General features: G+C 40.0%; 1 protein-coding gene and 1 non-coding gene across 2 annotated transcripts in view; both read right to left on the reverse strand.

Annotated features, from left to right (window-relative positions):
• Positions 1-2041: 2041 nt before the first annotated feature.
• The window catches only part of LOC134801885 (mitogen-activated protein kinase kinase kinase kinase 5), a 59287-nt gene continuing 48676 nt past the window's right edge, over positions 2042-12652 (reverse strand). Inside the window, exons 14-22 of the mRNA XM_063774538.1 lie at positions 7609-7690; positions 7311-7433; positions 6854-6988; positions 5976-6100; positions 5224-5356; positions 4653-4768; positions 3901-4036; positions 2646-2772; positions 2042-2222 (exon numbers count right to left, since the gene is read on the reverse strand). Of these exons, the coding sequence (XP_063630608.1) occupies positions 2123-2222; positions 2646-2772; positions 3901-4036; positions 4653-4768; positions 5224-5356; positions 5976-6100; positions 6854-6988; positions 7311-7433; positions 7609-7690 (1077 nt within the window). The 3' untranslated portion in view covers positions 2042-2122. The remainder of the gene's footprint in view (positions 2223-2645; positions 2773-3900; positions 4037-4652; positions 4769-5223; positions 5357-5975; positions 6101-6853; positions 6989-7310; positions 7434-7608; positions 7691-12652) is intronic.
• LOC134802043 (U2 spliceosomal RNA) lies at positions 2910-3102 on the reverse strand. The gene has a single exon (XR_010145802.1). It is a non-coding gene; the product is annotated as a U2 spliceosomal RNA (small nuclear RNA).

Genomic DNA, 12652 nt, shown 5'->3' on the forward strand with positions numbered 1-12652 from the left:
TTAGAATACCTAATAAGCCGGAAGTAAAATTATTTGATTGACGTGAACACAGAACGAGTTAGTAGCAAAACGTCTGGAAATGTAATATAATGTGTTTACAATACAAAGTATGCGCGGGAAGGTTTTAATTTCAAGTGTCATATCAAAATCAAGACGTTTTGCTAACGAGTCGTTTGGCGTTTATTCCATTTAGTGAAAAAGACATTACACAATACAGACTTTTTAGCGTTTATGTATATTAAGTAATAAAGACATTCGAAGATAAAGGACTTACAAAACTGTACTTAGTAAACTGCTAGGTCATTTTAAATTGTAACATTCTAAGATCCAGACGTTTTGCTAAAGAGGCATTTAGCATTTATGTCTATGTTGTCACAAAGACATAACACAATCCAGACATTTCAGCTATATTGTCCTTTAGCGATAAGGTACATTTGATAGTAACCCGACCAATGGAATGCCATATTGAAAAAGCCATTCACGTTACAAAGGCTGCAACAATGCTGCTTGCACAATTTTGTTAGAATTGCCTTTGCGTCGTACAAATGCAAGGTCACCTAATGCCGCAATTGCAATTAGGGAAAAATTTGTCACCTATTTTAATCGAGATAATCGAGAATAAAATTATTATACGACGCACGCACAAAATACACAAGACAATAAACTATTCCAATTGCGACACCGATTTGTTCCCATAACAAGCTTTTATACGTCGAATTTTTATAATCTTTGTTTTTTGTCATAAATACATTCGTATTTGCGCACTAGTTCAATATTTATTTCGCAATCCATTATATAAACCTCCATGCGCACCGGCCGAGTGGTAAATAAATACAAGAGAGCCGCGCGTGTACACGCACAGCACCTATGCAGCACCGAGCGGTGCGTGTCCGAACCTGCTCGGTTCGCCGTCTCATAGGGAACGCCGGTAAATACAACGTCATCACTGCACGCAACGAAGCGACGTTGCCGCTCCGCTGCGTGGACGCGTGCACGCAGCACGCAGCCGGTTTGTCTCGTCGGAGCTGCGTTGCGTGCAAGTCACGCGTACGCGCACGCCACGCACACGTCACGCAAGGGGTGTGGCCTCTCTTATGAGTTTTCATATTCTACAACGCAGCGGGACGCGTACGTGCACGCGCACGTCACGCACACGCATCCGGTGTGACCTGGCCTTTCAAGCAAAAGGCAACCTATCTTATTTTTGGTTGTCAATAAGGCTTTCCTGCCGTAGATTCAATAAGACACCCCGAGCTTATCTATAGCTGACAATGTGGTAGGTACCTTTTTCTTGAAACCGTCACATTAATAACATTCAATAGAATGGTCGACTTACATGGCAGTGCTACAAGGATTGTACATTCTGTTGCATTATTGGTCAAAAATCAGAACAAAATTATACAATTTCATTTAACTTCTTCAATGGCAAGCAGACATGTTTCACTGAAAACCTTCGGGCGGTATTCCATCTGTCCAATCATGTAATAATAATTAGTAACATAATTAACTGTAATGTTATAGGAGGCCTTTTTTACATGTATGTACTGTAAAGGGTGCATATAATATTAGTAGTATTTTTATATGAAAAGGAAAACCAACTATATTCACGTGTATGTCCGCTGTGTATAGGCGTGGCTTGTCCCAGTATATTTATAGTTCGTTTTTTTAGCATTAGAAAAAAGGTAAACAATCTTGACGTATCTTTTTAATGAAAAACACTTTTAAAAATAAGTCACGGCAAATATCAAAATATGTAACAATTATGAATCATATACTTTTTACATTCTTTTGCTTTCATAAGTAATAGTTACTAAAAAGCGTTTTTCAATTAAAAGACACGTCAAGATCGCGTAGTCTTTTTCTAATGCTAAAAAATACGAACTATAGTATCCAACAATTTATTTGTATGTTCGTTTTTTACCGTAATTACATGAGTTGAGTCACACCCTAGTTAGTACACTACCTAATGAGGAGTATGTATATGTTGATTACTTTTTTTCACCTAGTAGGTGCTTATTACACTACAAAGTCTGTCTCGTCACCTGTCTGCCTGCAGTCCGTGTATGTGTGTCTGTCTCTACCATGGGTGTTAGTTACCTATATCAATGTAATATATGTGTGTTTAGTAGGAGGCCTCGTGCCCCGCCAGTATGTAGAGGTCGTTCCCGTCGTCGCCGGACAGCGTGTTGCTTTGCAGCAAGTGCGACTCCAGCACCACAACCCTGGAAACAAGGCGTATGCTTTAATAAGCTTGTTTGATATACATAAATAACTTCTTGGATCCCAGAGAACTATGTTAGGGGCATCTTCCAACTTTTATTTTCGACAAGAAGAAACAGGGTTTTAAATTCATTTAAAAAACAATTTTTTTTTAGGAATCTTTTTTTTACATTGCATTTGAATAAAAGTTAATTGATTTGAAGAGCAGTTTTCGTAACTCAGACGAAGTTTTTTTAGGTCATATGGTGACATAGTGTTAATTAATATTGTACAAAATACCGAACTCAGTTCAAACTTTATCGAACTAAAAAAATCGGAAAAAACCCCATTTAGAAGAATAAAGCTGTTTAACAACAATTATAAAATCTATTTTTCCTTAGAAAAAGTCGCATCTATGCATAAAAACTCATAGATATGTCACTCACTTGTCGCTCCCCCGCAGACGGTACGCGCGGCTCTCGTCGGTGATCTCCTGCGTGACGTCGGCGTGCCGCAGCGACCGGCCCTGCACGCCGTGCCGGTGGAACGCCAGCACCGAGTCCGCCAGGCACACTGAATAAACAAACGTAAATTGTTATAAATTTTTTTTTTTTTAAACTTGAATATGGGCAATATAAGACCCGTACGCAAAATCCTAAAATCAGTGTACAACTCCACTCTTAACAGACAGGATAATTATTTTTCAAGGTATTATGTGGGCCGTTCCCGGCGGCACTGCAATGCCGGGCCGACCCGTGACGGGAGTGGAGCGAGCCCCGAACATCCCGTCGGTTTACAAAAATCAGTTTAATATACTGGTCCCTCAGTGAGGGAACTTTCAGATATTAAGCTGAAAAGAACAGATACTACACTTTGATCTTAGCCAAAAGGCCGAGAAGCGATAACCCAATAAACGAGTCCGGAGAGGGTCACTGAATCAGGAAAAATCTTAACACCGCGATGTACGATATCCACTGGAGTAGCGCAGCGACATCTAGCGGCAAATTGGGTAAACCACTTACACTGGCGCGCTCAATTAATAATTCACCTTAAGCAAAGACATATGTAACTTCGTATAAGACGGATAAAGTCTAAGGAAAAAACGTGCCTCAAAATTCAAGTAAAAGTCATTCTCGAATAGATGCCGCACACACCTTTAGCCTATCCTCGGCTAGATGGCGTGACGACACCGTTTCATATTTAACAATTTTAACACATAGATATCAGTGAATGAACATGGATCAAAATAATATAAAAATAATAAAATTATTTATCCATATATATACATTTTTTGATAACTATATACGTTTTCATTTTGAGTTTTAGTCGTGTGTCGATAGATGGCAGTAAATTTACAGTGACTACAAAATTTACAATGACAGGACCCCTCTATACTATCTATTCTTTTTGCCTTAAGGTATGGAAATAAGGTATAAAATCAAAAGTACTAACCGCGAGCTTATTCGTGACATTTATTAGTACAATGCATAAGGCAGGTAATGAAAGTTCTTAACTCGGGGTATAGCCTGTCCGATTTCTAAGGAATCTAAGGGTGGTATTCCATCTGTCCAATATTTTGGTCCAATGTCATTGCGTCTCATTCTCTCATTAAGCCAAATGTAAGACGAAAATACTAATTGGACAAGGAAATTTGATATGTGGAATACCACCCTTCTGAAAAACAATGAATGATGTACTCACATATGCTGTCAATATTGAAGTCGAACTCTATCCTCGGCAGCAGTTTGTTCTTCCGTTTCTCGTCCTCCCGTCGCGTGTCGAGCGCGGGCGGCAACACGGGGATTATGTCAACCACGTTCTCGTGACACACCAACACCTACAACAATATGTAGTATCAGTGGAGAGGCACTCCTGACTTCGGGCAAACTCGGCTCCGTTCGGCTCAGCATTGCATAATGACTTGAATTTTGACAACCCTAAATAGTCGAAAGGGATAGTGCCATACATTAGAAAGGGACAGCATGATTCGTCCCTGAATCGCTGTCAAACTTCGGTTTTGTAGGAAGTGTCCTTTCTGTACGGTAGTACCATTATTTATTCTGTGGTAGTATTAAGATTTTAGTTGAAATTGTTGGCCACTTTAATATATTCCGAAGCAGTATTTTTTATCCGTGGATAACAATCGTACAATTATAAATTAAATTCGCCTGACTCCTATGCTTTTATTTCTGCGAGGTAGCGTAAATGTTCGACAGAAGACCACAGATTTTTAAATATATTTAACAAAAATCGTAAATTAGATCAGACCGTCCAACGCACGGTCCTCAAAGGGAGCTGGCCTGTTTTGAACTGTAAGGTGCAACACATCAACAGTTCTTTGCTTATAAGCTTTAAGTCTATGTCAACTTTCAGTTTACGATTTAGAGCACAAAATGGCAGACACTCCAATGCGCACATTTCCAATAGTATAATATTACTAGTAATATATTTACCGTATCCTTGTCTATCTGGTGTACGGCCCGCAGAGTGTGCAAGCGTTCACCGCGCGGCACCACCGTGTTGCTGCCGCCGCAGATGTTCAGCTCGTCTGAGTGGAACCAGGTTGCACCTGTGCCATACAAGACAAATGTTACTATTCATGTAGGTATTTCCTCGATGTGCGACAGAGATGAGGTTAGTCGAACATACCAGACCCAAGTTAAGATAGCCCCCCATAATCAGTAAAGTCTGATAGTAATCAAATCGGCTTCACCGTTTGGCGAAACATTAAATTAAGGTACAGTGTTGTACATTTTGTTAAAATTTCAATAAAAAAATCGTAAGTGCGAAGTAAAACTCGTAAGAGTTAAAATGTTCGTTTGGTGTGCGAATGGGCTATAGTAACGGCATCTATAGAGCGATTTTAAAATTGGTAATTGACTGAGACGCTGCAAACTACAAAAATAAGATTGATTGTCTAAACACCTCAACTCCTACATTAAAGTATTGAGAATTATATTTTAATCCTCTTTGCTGACCCGATATCAAATAGATCGAGGGTTTAAAACAAACATAAGTATCTACCAGAGTTAATGTTGAGCAAGCACAGCCGCAGCGGGCGGCGGGTGGCGCCCACGCACACCAGCGGGTACTCCAGCTCCGGCGTGATGACCAGCTCGAACACCAGCAGCGGGGTCGGCAGCACGCAGTCTATGTTCTGGAAATAGTAACAAACATATTCATTATAACTATTCAAATAACTATACATACTTCAGCCGGAATAGGAATGCCGGTCTTATAATAATAAACGGCCTCACTTTCCTCGATTTTATATAAAACTCGGCCGGCAATTTCCTAAAGCTCATAAAAAACTCTGTGTGGTCGACACTTGTCAGATAAACATGGGACATTTTCTGCCGGTAAAAAGCGACTGGTAAATGGGCATTTTCACTTACTTTTTATAGGCATTTACTTTTTTCCGAAAATCCATCAACTTTTGGGTAATTTCTACTCAATATCACGAGTGTCCAAAAAAAATGACAGTTTTGTAACGCATTTTCACATACATTTTGTATCGACCGTTACAAAACTGGCACCCAAAATTTGCATGAAAAACTGGGAACACATTTTTTCTTCGTCTCATTCAATAGTATGTATTCGTAAATAACCCAAAAGTTGATGGTTTTTCGAAAAAAAGTAAATGGTACCATTTTTTCTTAAAACCCCCAAATATCAAATGATATTTCGTTCTTAAAAACTCGTTACCACGAGTCGGGATTTGAGCCCCCGACCTTTTAATTACTTAAATAAATAAATAAAATAAAATAGTGTCGTACCTTGAGCAGCATGAACTTGTGCAACGGATCATACCACTGCATCAGGAAGAGACCATGAGGAGTGGCTCCGCACAGGTACTTGTAGCCGTTGTATGGGTTACGGGCCACCGCGCAACGGATACACCCTGTAACATATATAACACGTGGTAAGCATAGGCTGTTAGAATTATTTTAAAAGATTTTGAGAAGTTACATAAATGTCTACAATATTCATATATCTTTGTTGCGTTCCTGTTCATTTTTACATAGGATGGTATTAAAACATTATAAAGTCGGTACATGGTCAGTAAAATTATACATCTTGTATATGTTATATAAAAACACTACAAAAAAAAATTATATACTAAAGACGACCACAAAATATGCCCAGTATTATACACCCAATTACACATCGAAGTTTTCCATGCAAAAGATATCTTCTTGTGTTCTGTCTTGATGACTTGACTTGACTTGATGAAAAGATGTCTTCTGTCTTGACAGAATATGGCTATGTTTTTCAACCCTGTATAAATAAAGGAGTAATACGTACCTATTAAAATTAAGATGAACGAGTCACTCACGTATTATTAAGCCGAATAGATTAGATATTAATACGTGAGTGACCCGTTAAAAATAATTTTAATATGTTTTAGTCTCACGGGAGTTTTATAGTTAATAGGGTAATTCGCCAGTAACTGGCCACCTGTTAGTAACTGGCCACCCTAAACTAAAAACGAATTCTATTCACATATCAACAGAATTTATTTTAATACAAGGTGGTTAGCTATTGAAGGCTGGTCAGTTATTGAAACCTTATACTAAAATGAATTCAGTTTATAGGTGAACAGAATTCATTTTTAGTTTAGGGTGGCCAGTTACTGGCGATTTACCCTACGTACCTCTAGTGTCTGGCACCCTTGTGGTGAGAGAGAACCGCCGCGGCAGAAGACGAGGCGGTAACACTCGTAATGACTTGTTCCCCCGCGCACCAATAAGTGCTAGCAACTCGTGCCGATATAAAGATGGCGTTTTGCCTGTAAACAAAAAGATAGAATAATTAGTGTGCGGTATAAAACTCACTAGGAAACAACTTTTCGGACTCACTAAAATTGAGATTTATAAACATATGAATAATTATGACATGAAATTTTATGATATTAAACATTAATTGACCTGTTGAACTAATGTTTTATTTACATACATATTTATATACCTAGACATAATCCAATACATTTTTAGGTCCTTCAACCGAACATAATTAAGTAATATAGTATTATTAAATTTTCTTGTAGGGGTTGTTGAAAACAATATTGTTCAAGTTTCTAAAAGGTGTGGTATAATAAAGTAGTATATTACCAGAGAGCGACATTAAAACGTCCTGTATGACGTGTAGCCATATCGTCCGCCGTGGACACAGCTGGTCCATCGCGGTCTCGTGAAGTTCGTTCAAGTTCAGTGTGTATATGCCCTCCTCCGCACCTGAAAAGCATAGGCGTTATTAAACTTTTTGACATTTATAAAGCAAACACTCGGAATATGTTAAAAATTATGAATTCTTTAAACTTCCGATTTTTCATACAAAATAAATATTGCCTTCAATGTACGCTGACCGTATAACGATCTCGCGTCGATAATATCAGGTTGGCACACTTACCAATCAGTATGTGCTGGTCTCTTGTGTCCGGGTTGATCCATGACGCAGTGCAATTTATCCTTAGTGGACAACCGTTGAACACCTGCAATACATAATTACATATTAGTAAATTGAAACACACTTCTTGGCTTTGATTGATGCTTTCTTTTGCATAGTATTTCGCCGCTATACTTACTCAACCTCGTATCTGCAACACTTATTTGATGACAAAAACACCCGTATTCCGAATGAAAGAAAAGCGACATTTCCATCAAATCGGCCTCAAATTCACCTCAAAATCGGTCGTAGTTAGTGGTGCATCAGTTTTTAGTGAGTGGGCTACTGCGGACTTACATCAAAGAAGACGTGAACTGTATGCCTTATACGAGGAACGGCGGTTTAATCAGAGTGATGAATTTAAAGAACATGTGAAGGAGTATTCGAAGAAGTTTAAAGTAGATTGTCATATAGCTAAGCGAAATTATCTAAGTCAGAAAATAAAAAGTAGTTCCGACATTGTTAAAGCAACCTGGAAAGTTATAAATGTGGAGACTGGTCGCTCTAAACACACAATTAAAGAGCTTAAACTAAACATTGATAACAAAATTATAGATTCCAATTTAGAAGTAGCTACAGAATTTGAAAAATTTTTCACCGAGGTACCAGTATCCACAACTAAGGATTTAAATTCATCACCCTCATCTGCTGTTACATTATTAAAACATAACGCTCCAGAGTGTTGTGGAGACCTTCATTTTGAACATGTTTGTACCTCAGATGTAATAAAGGCGTTTAAATCAATTAATGTCAAAAAAACTAATGACCTCTGGGGAGTCTCTGTCCATGCTGTCAAATCCTTAGTAGAAATTGTAGCGCCTGACTTGGTAGTTATATTTAACAACAGTGTTGATTGCGGCGAGTTTCCTGATCTAATGAAATATAGTAAAGTAATTCCTTTATTTAAATCTGGTAGCAGCTCTGACCCCACTAACTTTAGACCGATATCTGTGCTACCAACATTTAGCAAGATTTTTGAAAAATTAGTTCTTTCTCAATTAGTACGACATTTTAACGTTAATAATTTGATGCATAATAAGCAGTTTGGTTTTACACGGGGTCGCTCAACAACCGATGCCGGTGTTGAGCTAATTAAGCATATTTTCGATGCCTGGGAGGAGTCACGAGATGCTTTAGGTGTCTTCTGTGATTTATCTAAGGCCTTCGACTGTGTTTGTCATGAAACATTAATCAGGAAACTTCATTATTACGGAGTTAGAGGATCGGCACTGAATTTACTTAAGTCCTACTTAAATGGTAGAATACAAAGGGTCGATGTGAATGGACAGCGATCACCTGGGTCATTGGTCTCTATGGGTGTACCACAGGGGTCAATATTGGGGCCTTTCCTGTTCCTTATCTACATAAATGACTTGCCATTCCTTGTTAAGACCCACCATGATATAGTATTGTTTGCAGACGACACCTCACTTATTTTCAAAGTTAAACGACAGCAACAAGCTTACAATGATGTAAACAATGCCATTTCAAAAGTAGTAAATTGGTTCAATGTTAATAATTTATTGTTAAATGAGAAAAAGACTAAATGTATTAAGTTTGTCACTAGTAGTAACGTAAGGCATGTGCAAACAAGTGTCATTGTGAAGGATGAGGAATTGGAATTAGTTGATAGTACAGTTTTTCTTGGTATAACTTTAGATTCTAAACTCCAGTGGGGTCCCCATATTGCTACTCTTTCGAATAGACTGAGCTCTGCAGCTTTTGCAGTGAGCAAAATCCGTCAGTTAACTGACGTGAAAACAGCTCGATTAGTATATTTTAGTTACTTCCATAGCATTATGGCATATGGTATTTTACTGTGGGGCGGTGCTTCAGAGATAAATACCATTTTTGTTCTGCAGAAGAGGGCTATTCGAGCAATATACAAAATGAACCATAGAGACTCACTTAGAGATAAATTTAAGGAAATTGACATAATGACAGTGCACTGTCAATACATTTATGAGAATATTCTGTATGTACATAAAAATATTGTAAATTTTAGGAAAAATTGTGAAATTCATAATATTAATACTAGAAATAAACATAAGCTCGCAGTGCCCTTCACTCGGCTCCATAAAATTAAAAAATCATTCATGGGTAATTGTGTAAGATTTTATAATAAACTTCCAAACCATATTACTGAATTATCTATTAATAAATTTAAGAATTATGTAAAGCGTAAACTTATTTCTAAAGCTTATTATACCACACAAGACTACATGAATGATATTACAACGTGGGATTAATTGTTATTCGAAATGATTATTTATTTATTAGGCATATTTGATTAATGATGAGGAAATGGATATTCCGATGTAATACTATCTACTTCTTTTGTTACTTATGCTTTTTTTTTGACATTTAGATTTTATTCTAGAAATTCTAGACTAGTATTTTTTTATACAATCTTTTTAATGTTTGACGATCCTTTTGTGAAATTTTTAGTGTTAAATTTGATATGTATAATAATCCAATTTTATTATGGAATAATATTAACATCAATAAATTGCTCTGATAATTAGATTAAGATTAATTACGATTCATAAGAGCTTGTTGCTAGGCCTACATGAATAAAGTATATTTTGATTGATTGATTGATTGAAATGATTGTTGCAGAAATGAGGTTGAGTAAGTATAGCGACGATTTGTCAGATGAGATTATTGTTTGTGTTGATAGTTAATTTTTATATTTATTAGATTGAAATTTACTTTATATTATTACAAAATACATTATTCGGGAAAAACCGTTCTGTTGAGAAAGATATGCAAGACGCGCATGTTAAAAGTGTATAATTGGTCAGTTGTTTTCTGTCCGACACTAGGTGGCGTTAGTAGTACTGTTCTCTTTATTTATTTCTCATCTTAAGTTAGGTTATTTTATAATATGAATATAAAAGTAAAATATAAAAACACTTACAAAACAATAAAAATTTATATAAACACATTATAAAAAACCTAACCTAGGGTGCCGCCAGCAGCGGGGCAAGGCCCAAGCTACCGGTGGTCAGGGCTGCAGAGAGAGGAACCGGCGGACTATCCGCGCCGTGTCCAAGATCACCGCCTTCTGCATCTGACCCTTGATCCAACCACCCAGCGAGAGTCTCTCTAGGTGTTGGTCGAGACTCTTCGCTATGAGACCGTTCGCTGACACAACTATCGGAACAATGATCGTCGAGTCAACATCCCACATGGCGGTAATCTCATGAGCTAAGTCTAGGTACTTGCTGGACTTGTCCTTCTCGGCCTTCACGAGATTCTCATCATGGGGGATGGTGACGTCGGCGAGCACGGCCCGGCGCTGCGATCGGTCTATCAGCACGATGTCAGGTTTATTGGCGACAATAGTCCTGTCAGTGATGATAGATCGATCCCAATAGAGCGTGGCACGACCATTCTCGAGAACAGGTGCAGGTAAGTACTTGTAGTATGGTACTTCGCGGTCCACAAGGCCGTATAGAAGAGCAAGTTGCTGGTGAATAATCCTGGCTACGAGATTATGTCTGTGCAAGTACTCACCGTTAGCAAGATGAGAGCAACCGGAAATGATATGCCTGAGTGACTCTCCGGGACGGCGGCATGCCCGACAAATGTCGACCGTACCGTCCTTCAGGATATATTTCCGATAGTTGTTCGTCATCATCACTTCGTCCGCAATTGCACAGGCAAAACCCTCGGTTTCTCCGAAGAGGTCCCCGAATCGTAACCAGTTCACCGACGCGAGCAGGTCCACATCGGGTCCCGTGAGGGCCTTGTAGAACCGCCCGTGTAGCACCTTATTCTCCCATGCCGCCTTGCGATCCGCAGTACTTAGTACCACAGGTTTGCGCCAGTTCTCGTTTGCCAAGGAGAGCGGCGTGAGGTTCCTGTCTACTGCCACCACATCACGATGCATCCCACACTCGTTGTTAAGGAAATAATTCCTGAGATTGTACACCTTGCGGTTGTGGAGATCCTTGGCGTTTAGGGAGCCTCGGTCTCCACACTTCCGTGGGATGTACAATCTCATAACTGACGAGCGTAGGTGTAGCATGCGATGTGTGGTGAGCAGTGATCGGACCCTCCGATCCAGGGCGTCCAGCTCGGTCTGAGTCCACCTTAGTATGCCAAAGGAGTATGTGAGGAGGGGCATTACCCAGGCGTTGAAGGCGCGCACTTTGTTGCCTCCTGACAAAAGACTGTTAAGGACTTTTGTGAGCCGATTGAAAAAGCGCTCCTTCACCGACCATCTAATACCCTCGTCCTCAATACCTATAGTAGTACTGTTATTATTATTCATATGAACAAGGTTTTGAAGTTATTTACTTAATTCTTATTTTCAAGTTATGTATAAACGAAAATAATTCAAAATATCTGAATACGTCTATTGTTGATTTTTGTCGCTTTCGTTTTTTGCCGAAATGGACAAAAAAGTATGCGTCATTTCCCCGTCGCTTTTATGGCAAAAGTATACTTTTAATAACCCTTTATATTGTAACATTTGTCGATTATTTATATCATAAATGGGTATAGAACGTTACCTTGGAGAAGCAGGCGCCCATGTGCACCTTGGGTGTGGGGGGCAGGCCGTTGGGCGCGGGGCGGGGGGGCGTGCGCGCGCGGGGCGGCGCGGGCTCGCCGGGGCGGCACCGGGGCACTAGTACTATACCTTGGAGAAGCAGGCCCCCATGTGCACCTTGGGTGTGGGGGGCAGGCCGTTGGGCGCGGGGCGGGGGGGCGTGCGCGCCGGGGCGGCACCGGGGCACTAGTACTATACCTTGGAGAAGCAGGCCCCCATGTGCACCTTGGGTGTGGGGGGCAGGCCGTTGGGCGCGGGGCGGGGGGGCGTGCGCGCCGGGGCGGCACCGGGGCACTAGTACTATACCTTGGAGAAGCAGGCCCCCATGTGCACCTTGGGTGTGGGGGGCAGGCCGTTGGGCGCGGGGCGGGGGGGGCGTGCGCGCCGGGGCGGCACCGTGGCACTAGTACTATACCTTGGAGAAGCAGGCGCCCATGTGCACCTTGGGTG

Source organism: Cydia splendana, chromosome 23 (genome assembly GCF_910591565.1).
Source record: "Cydia splendana chromosome 23, ilCydSple1.2, whole genome shotgun sequence".
NCBI classification, from domain to species: domain Eukaryota; kingdom Metazoa; phylum Arthropoda; class Insecta; order Lepidoptera; family Tortricidae; genus Cydia; species Cydia splendana.